Source organism: Sitophilus oryzae, unplaced genomic scaffold (assembly GCF_002938485.1).
Source record: "Sitophilus oryzae breed Bouriz unplaced genomic scaffold, Soryzae_2.0 scaffold_637_pilon_pilon, whole genome shotgun sequence".
NCBI lineage: Eukaryota > Metazoa > Arthropoda > Insecta > Coleoptera > Curculionidae > Sitophilus > Sitophilus oryzae.
This window is the reverse complement of record NW_022147237.1, coordinates 106,725-115,808: the sequence shown is the minus strand read 5'-3', so window position 1 is coordinate 115,808 and position 9,084 is coordinate 106,725. Positions and strand designations below refer to the sequence as shown.

Sequence of the window (9,084 nt, the reverse complement as noted above, 5' to 3'; positions counted from 1 at the left end):
AAATGAAACTTTACACCAACTCCAAAACAAAGCATTTTAGGACATGAATTTATACGGGCTTTTTTTTTCTTATTTTTATCTCCAGAATATGACGCCGAAGTTTTCCGAATACAATTCGAACCAACCTGTGTATGTAATAAATAAAGATTTACCTATTATTATAGTAAATTCCAGAGGGATTAACAATGAAACAAAAGGAAATATTTTGTTGTGCTGGTTTTTATTTAAAATATGGATATTGGATATTGGGAATATAAATATATTTTGTATACATTTCAGTAAGTAGTATAATATGATTCATTTCCAAAAACGCCATAAATAATTTGAGAATAGAAGTTCCAATCTGCTTGATCGGGATTTATTTCGTTACTTAGAGTTTTGTTTATGTTTAAATAATATACGTTTGTTTGATTAAGTTTTGTGTTAGGAATCCATGTTGTATTTTGAAGAACATCAGATGTACTTATTGGCGTGGGATTTCTAAAACAAATTGGTATAAATTGAATTAGATGCATTTTCTGCTATTGCGTTATGAAATATAATACTTAAAATTAAATAATCTAAAGATGCATGTCTTTTGTATATGGTATAATTTAAATAATGTAAAAGATCTGGACGTTTTATTTGTTCTTTAACATCATATAAAAATTTAGTAGAAGTATGGTATCAAACGTCTAATAAAGAAGTTAGAAACTATAGTTGCCGTCAGAAATAATTCAAATCGTTTTACACATTATTTAAAAAAAAACTTGGTAATGCCGACAGCGATACCGACTTAATCTCTTTTTACCAGTGTCGCATTGGTTCCATTTTACTATATTATTTTTTTAAACAATTTATTTTGTATAGGTTTTGTACATCCATATTATTTCGTATACCTATTATAGTAGAGTAGATACGAATCAACATCAACTTATAAATTTAAGTGAAATGTGATAAACTTTTAAACAATCTTTTGGATCATAATTATTAAAATTATCTACTTTCATACCCTATCCCTTATTCACTCCCTAGAAGTACCCTAGAAATACTTTTTGCAGCATTTTTTATTTACAGTTTTTTATTTTTAAAGGGTCGCTTCCGTCGCCGTCGTCTTTATACATTTTTATAAACATTTAAACATATTTGTTTTTTGTTACAATTTAAAAACAAACATTCCTTTTGTGAAGTTTTACCCCACACTCAATGTGTGTGACAATTGTACTCTCATGGCCCAGAAGCCCTTTGGGTTGCTTTCTAGAGTCCATAAATTATTTCTATACTATTCCACAGAGTCTGGAATTTTGAGAACTTCTCAAAACAATTATCGCATATTTTTAAACATAAAATGCTAAATTGAAAAACTAGACACCTTAAATTTTCTGAGCTACGTTTTAAAAAAGTTTGGACACTGTAAAGGGATGTACGAAATAATAAGCCTATGCGCTGAGACATGCAATTTTTTGCCGGCCGAGTATTAAGTTGTAGAAGTAAAAAGAGGACATTCTTTTGGAGCCGATCGGCTGACTATAAAAATTGGACCACTATAAAAATATATTGGTTACAAATCTGCAACTAAATAGTCAGCCGACCAAAAATTACCTGTCAGCGCATATGCAATAAAATAGTCGACTGATCGGGTCTATAAGAATGTATTTTTCTCAGTTTTCCGCTAAATAGTCGGCCGACTAAAAATTGCATGTCAGTGCGTAGCCTAATTATCCTAAAAAAACTCGCAAGAGGAAGAGCAGAAAAATGCATGGTTCATTTAGAAATATGTAATAATTACTTTTTTCAAGATACCTCTGATTGCTCCACTAAGAAGTTGCTCCAGAGGAAGCAAAAGCGAAGACACTCCTCCGAAAAGGGGAAAGTGAAGAAACCAAGAAATAGCCTCACTCATTTCCATCAAAGGGCAAGAGAGGGAGAGGAACCTGCTCTCACCTCTCTTACCATTTGATGAGAAAAGCCAGGATGGAGAGCCGTCCAACATCGGGATGCAAGCAGGGATGTGTCACAAGCTTTGCCGCTATTGCTGGACAAGTGAAAATGGCGGTGCTGCCAAAGGATTTCCCAGAGGTTGTAGTGTATAATAACCGACATTGATTTTAGAATTGTAATATAATATTATACTGACCCGAATTTTGCAAAATTAGTCCATAGTGTAACTAGTCTTTTCCTAGTTAAAGCATCTTCTGGTGATACAGTAATATTACCCAAGTAAAAAAGATAATTTATATCTTCAGCATGCCCCACACCTAAAAAAAGATCGAATTTTTATACATTTTTATTTTAACTACAGTTATTATAATTTAATGTTTGTGTAGTCATAGTAGATAGCATATAATAGTAGATAAAACTAGTCATTTCTAGTCGACTTCAACAATATAGAAGCGACAATAAAGTCGCGAAACATCGCCGTCGAAAAAAAACATAATTGTTTTCTTTTGGCTCTTCGCAAATCCCCACGATTTCTTTTCTGCATAGTAATTACTGGGAACAAACAATAATCATAATGAAATAAATAGTGTCACGGACCATCAGCCATCTCTCCTCCAAGAAAAGGCCAATCCTAACGGAAAAAATGATTTCTACTATAACAAAACTGTACAACTGTTATTGTAGAGTTTTAGTCGTGTATTAAATTTAGTTTACAAATTTGTAACCCCTGAAATCAATCCGTAACAATTTCATTAATAGTTTTATTTCCGGTATGCAAAAAGGTACGAATTAGAGGGTACTAAAATACCACAATATCTAAACTGGATTCTACTTGCACATCAATATTTTATAATGAGATATCTCCATTAAGAAATATACAGGGTTCAATATACGTAAATATACATGCTATAAAATAGAAAACAAATTTCTTGCAGTATAGGTATACCGGGTGCGTTTCGAAAGTGGCTCACCCCCTATAACTTTTTTATTTTTTCAGATAAAAAAACAAGATTTGGTATGTTAGTATATGACATAAATTATGATTGAGTGACGTATTCAATTGGTTTGGGCACTTCCTGTTTCGCCGGAAATTACTACAACTTTTGATTTTTAAATGGCACCCCGGTATTTTTTTTACTTTATTCGATAGAGAATGACATTCTGAATCGAATGACATATCATATGCCAACTTTTGACATTTTTATATAAAACAAAAATTGAATTTTAAATTTTAAACTAGAGTGCCATGGCTGTGTTAAAAACACTAATTTTTAAGCAAGGAGCCTTGGAAAAATAGATTTGATCGTCTAATGTTATTCGTGTCTTGTCTTGGCTGGTTAAAAGATGACCAAATCGTATTTTTAATCACATTTCAATTTTTTCAAATGGAACGAGGGTGACTCATTAGCATATTTGGAAAAAGCATTTTTTTAAGAATAATTTCATACCACACACATGGTATTTCGAGTTAAATTATCGTTATGAACCGCATGTTATAATTTCAAATAAACCATATGCGATAATGTTAAAGTTGACATATGATATGTCATATTGTCATAATATGATATGTTATTCTATTCAGAGTATCATTTTCTATCGAATAAAACGACAAAAAACCGAGGGTAACATTTAAAAATCAAAAGTGGTAGTCATTTCTGGCGAAACAGGAAGTGACAGGAAACAATTGAATACGTCAATTAATCCTTATTTATGTCATATATTAACATATCAAATCTCAATTTCTTATCTGAAAAAATAAAAAAGTTATAGGGATGAGCCACTTTTGAGATGCACCCGGTATAATAAAATTATATAAGAAGTTCTTGCCACTTAACTGCTGATATAGAAATTTAATTCTACGCTGTGTTTGTCATAATGTGGATCAATCTGCTCTCACTACCGGTTTCGGCACCCTACTCCATCATCAGGTGAGCTTGGGCAGATCCACAAAATGACAACCACAGCGCAGAGTAGTTAATTCCGACTTGTCAGCAGTAGTGTATTATTGCATTTTTCGCTTCCTTTCACATCACTTTATATAATTCTAAGATATGAGTAAATGTAGTTCGTTAGTTTCAGAGAAAAATAAATCAAAAATATATACTTTTCAGCCTTTCTTAAAAAAATATTAAAAATACAAGGACAGTCCTCAAAATCAAAACTACATTAGGTATTTACTTTAGATGGTCTGGTTAGTCCCAGCCATAAAGAGAATGGAGTAGAAATTCGAGTTTTAAAGCAGACGACGCAACGTCGGAAGAAAAAACTAGTTTATTATAAATTTAAACTTTACATATAAATTTAGATTCTTTTTAACATTTAAAATTTTGATATGAAACACTATAGACTTAAGACTAACCATTTATGTTAACCTGTTTTATCTGCCTGCAAAGTGTCGACATATTCACCAAGGGCGTGCATATGGGATATCGCTGTATTATTTTGCTAAAAAAACATTTCGTGCGCCACTGACTTTTCACACTTGTTTCACAGCTGTCCTAGTTGTGTAGGCCGTTTACTACTTAAAAGTTGTCTTTGATGCTCTTGTCGATTTAGGTCTCCCTTGATTAGATAAACTTTAATTTTAATCACAATTAATAAATTAATTAAAAATAATATAATAATTGTTATTAAATATAATCTATAGCGTAACATTAAATTATTATCAAAGGGCAAGAGAGGGAGAGGAACCTGCTCTCACCTCTCTTACCATTTGATGAGAAAAGCCAGGATGGAGAGCCGTCCAACATCGGGATGCAAGCAGGGATGTGTCACAAGCTTTGCCGCTATTGCTGGACAAGTGAAAATGGCGGTGCTGCCAAAGGATTTCCCAGAGGTTGTAGTGCATAATAACCGACATTGATTTTAGAATTGTAATATAATATTATACTGACCCGAATTTTGCAAAATTAGTCCATAGTGTAACTAGTCTTTTCCTGGTTAAAGCATCTTCTGGTGATACAGTAATATTACCCAAGTAAAAAAGATAATTTATATCTTCAGCATGCCCCACACCTAAAAAAAGATCGAATTTTTATACATTTTTATTTTAACTACAGTTATCATAATTTAATGTTTGTGTAGTCATAGTAGATAGTATATAATAGTAGATAAAACTAGTCATTTCTAGTCGACTTCAACAATATAGAAGCGACAATAAAGTCGCGAAACATCGCCGTCGAAAAAAAACATAATTGTTTTCTTTTGGCTCTTCGTAAATCCCCACGATTTCTTTTCTGCATAGTAATTACTGGGAACAAACATTAATCATAATGAAATAAATAGTGTCACGGACCATCAGCCATCTCTCCTCCAAGAAAAGGCCAACCCTAACGGAAAAAATGATTTCTACTATAACAAAACTGTACAACTGTTATTGTAGAGTTTTAGTCGTGTATTAAATTTAGTTTACAAATTTGTAACCCCTGAAATCAATCCGTAACAATATCATTAATAGTTTTATTTCCGGTATGCAAAAAGGTACGAATTAGAGGGTACTAAAATACCACAATATCTAAACTGGATTCTTCTTGCACATCAATATTTTATAATGAGATATCTCCATTAAGAAATATACAGGGTTCAATATACGTAAATATACATGCTATAAAATAGAAAACAAATTTCTTGCAGTATAGGTATACCGGGTGCGTCTCAAAAGTGGCTCACCCCCTATAACTTTTTTATTTTTTCAGATAAAAAAACAAGATTTGGTATGTTAGTATATGACATAAATTATGATTGAGTGACGTATTCAATTGGTTTGGGCACTTCCTGTTTCGCCGGAAATTACTACAACTTTTGATTTTTAAATGGCACCCCGGTATTTTTTTTACTTTATTCGATAGAAAATGACATTCTGAATCGAATGACATATCATATGCCAATTTTTGACATTTTTATATAAAACAAAAATTGAATTTTAAATTTCAAGCTAGAGTGCCATGGCTGTGTTAAAAACACTTCAGATAAAAAAACAAGGTATGTTGGTATATGACATAAATTAGGATTGAGTGACGTATTCAATTGGTTTGGGCACTTCCTGTTTCGCCGGAAATTACTACAACTTTTGATTTTTAAATGGCACCCCGGTATTTTTTACTTTATGCAATAAAATGACATTCTGAATCGAATGACATATCATATGCCAACTTTTGACGTTTTATATAAAACAAAAATTGAATTTTAAATTTCAAACTAGAGTGCCATAGTAATGTTAAAACACTAATTTTTTAATCAAGGAGCCTTTGAAAAATAGATTTGATCGTCTAATGTTATTCGTGTCTTGTCTTGGCTGGTTAAAAGATGACCAAATTGTATTTTTAATCACATTTCAATTTTTTCAAATGGAACGAGGGTGACTCATTAGCATATTTGGAAAAAGCATTTTTTTACGAATAATTTGATACCACACACTTGGTATTTCGAGTTAAATTATCGTTATGAACCGCATGTTATAATTTCAAATAAACCATATGCGATAATGTTAAAGTTGACATATGATATGTCATATTGTCATAATATGATGTGTTATTCTTTTCAGAGTATCATTTTCTATCGAATAAAACGACAAAAAACCGAGGGTACCATTTAAAAATCAAAAGTTGTAGTCATTTCTGGCGAAACAGGAAGTGACAGAGAACAATTGAATACGTCAATTAATCCTTATTTATGTCATATATTAACATATCAAATCTCAATTTTTTATCTGAAAAAATAAAAAAGTTATAGAGATGAGCCACTTTTGAGATGCACCCGGTATAATAAAATTATATAAGAAGTTTTTGCCACTTAACTGCTGATATAGAAATTTAATTCTACGCTGTGTTTGTCATAATGTGGATCAATCTGCTCTCACTACCGGTTTCGGCGCCCTACTCCATCATCAGGTGAGCTTGGGCAGATCCACAAAATGACAACCACAGCGCAGAGTAGTTAATTCCGACTTGTCAGCAGTTAAGTGGCAAGAATTTCTTATATAATTTTATTATATACCTATACTGCAAGAAATTTGTTTTCTATTTTATAATTTGGCTTGCCTGAAAAAGAAACCTTTTATCATCATTTTACTATCGATAGTTGCGCCTCGGTGGTACGAAAGTACTACCATTGCACGCAGGCGCCTACATCCCGTTTGGGACTTAATATCTAACTGATACTATCCGACAAGTCGGAATTAACTACTCTGCGCTGTGGTTGTCATTTTGTATATTTTGTATATGTGGATCTGCCCAAGCTCACCTGATAATGGAGTAGGACTCCGAAACCCCGGTAGTGAGAGCAGGTTGATCCACATTATGACAAACACAGCGTAGAATTAAATCTCTATATCAGCAGTTAAGTGGCAAGAATTTCTTATATAATTTTATTATATACATGCTATTCGACACTTTTTTGGAAATTTGAGTGCTGGGATCGCTGGAGGACTACTACAGCTACAATTTAAAATGCAGTAACAATTTTAATACTTTATTTCTCTAGGGGGATTTAAGATTTTAAAATCAAATATTATACTGAAGTTTTTCTGTTTACTAAATTTTGTGTTGCAGAAAAATTTATTTTATAGAATAAAAAACTTGAGAATTTTGTTTAAATGTAAACCTAAAATATGTACGAGGATGTATTTCAGGAAAATATTTTAACTCCTATAGGATGGTTCAACAAAGTGAGTGGATTGGGATGATTTTTTTTAATGGAACACCCTGTGTATTATTGCATTTTTCGATTCCTTTCACATCACTTTATATAATTCTAAAATATGAGTAAATGTAGTTCGTTAGTTTCAGAGAAAAATAAATAAAAAATATATACTTTTCAGCCTTTCTTAAAAAAATATTAAAAATACAAGGACAGTGCCGAAATAAAAACTACATCAGGTATTTACTTTAGATGGTCTGGTTAGTCCCAGCCATAAAGAGAATAGAGTAGAAATTCGAATTTTAAAGCAGACGACGCAACGTCGGAAGAAAAAACTAGTTTATTATAAATTTAAACTTTACATATAAATTTAGATTCTTTCTAACATTTAAAATTTTGATATGAAACACTATAGACTTAAGACTAACCATTTATGTTAACCTGTTTTATCTGCCTGCAAAGTGTCGACATATTCACCAAGGGCGTGCATATGGGATATCGCTGTATTATTTTGCTAAAAAAAACATGTGCGCCACTGACTTTTCACACTTATTTCACAGCTGTCCTAGTTGTGTAGGCCGTTTACTACTTAAAAGTTGTCTTTGATCTTTTGTCGATTTAGGTCTCCCTTGATTAGATAAACTTAATTTTTAAACACTTATTTCACAGCTGTCCTAGTTGTGTAGGCCGTTTACTACTTAAAAGTTGTCTTTGATCTTTTGTCGATTTAGGTCTCCCTTGATTAGATAAACTTAATTTTAATCACAATTAATAAAATTAAATTAAAAATAATATTAATAAATTGTTTATTAAATATAATTTAGGTAACATTAAATTTTATTAAAATTTATATCACTAATGTTTAGTGCTACCTACAAAAAATAAAAAAAACAATGTATTTAAGATAATTACAAAAGACCGGGGAGTGTCTCACTCGGGTAAGAAATGTACACGTACTGCCAAAATAATATTTCACTGTCAAGCGACTGCCAATGACTACGAAGAAGACTGCCTATGACTGCCATGTAATTATTATAGGCGACTGCAATAAGACTGCCAATGACTGCCAGCGACTGCCAAGAAAATGTACATGTAATTCCAATAGTGAGACACCCCTCGCAAAAGACATATTTTTTAAAAGTTTAACGTCCTGTAACTTCATAACTATGCATTTCCGTACCCATTTAACACTTTGACCAGTTAATAACACCAGAAAATTTTAAAGGTTGCCATTAGATTTGGATTAAGGCATTTTAATAAAATTGCGTATATCTATCTCATCATGGAGGCCGAAATCAACAAAATATCCAGAGATAACTTTTAATTGGCATTAAACGGCCTACACAATTTTGCTAACAAGAGAGAAAAGTCAGTGGCGCGCATATTTTTTTTAGAAAAATATTCCAATCATAACCCATATGCACGTCCTTGGTGAATCTGTCGACACTTTTTTAGCATAAAAATATGTCGCATTTATAGTAACTTTTACCCTTAAAGTTTCATTCGAACCGCTAAAAGCACTTGGAA

The 9,084-nt window shown here is 31.9% G+C and overlaps 1 protein-coding gene across 1 annotated transcript in view; it reads right to left on the bottom strand.

Moving 5' to 3' along the window:
* Positions 1 to 201: 201 nt before the first annotated feature.
* Positions 202 to 9,084, bottom strand: part of LOC115887814 (venom carboxylesterase-6-like) — a 59,744-nt gene continuing 50,861 nt past the window's right edge. Inside the window, exons 10-11 of the mRNA XM_030907325.1 lie at positions 4,815 to 4,935; positions 202 to 480 (exon numbers count right to left, since the gene is read on the bottom strand). Of these exons, the coding sequence (XP_030763185.1) occupies positions 276 to 480; positions 4,815 to 4,935 (326 nt within the window). The 3' untranslated portion in view covers positions 202 to 275. The remainder of the gene's footprint in view (positions 481 to 4,814; positions 4,936 to 9,084) is intronic.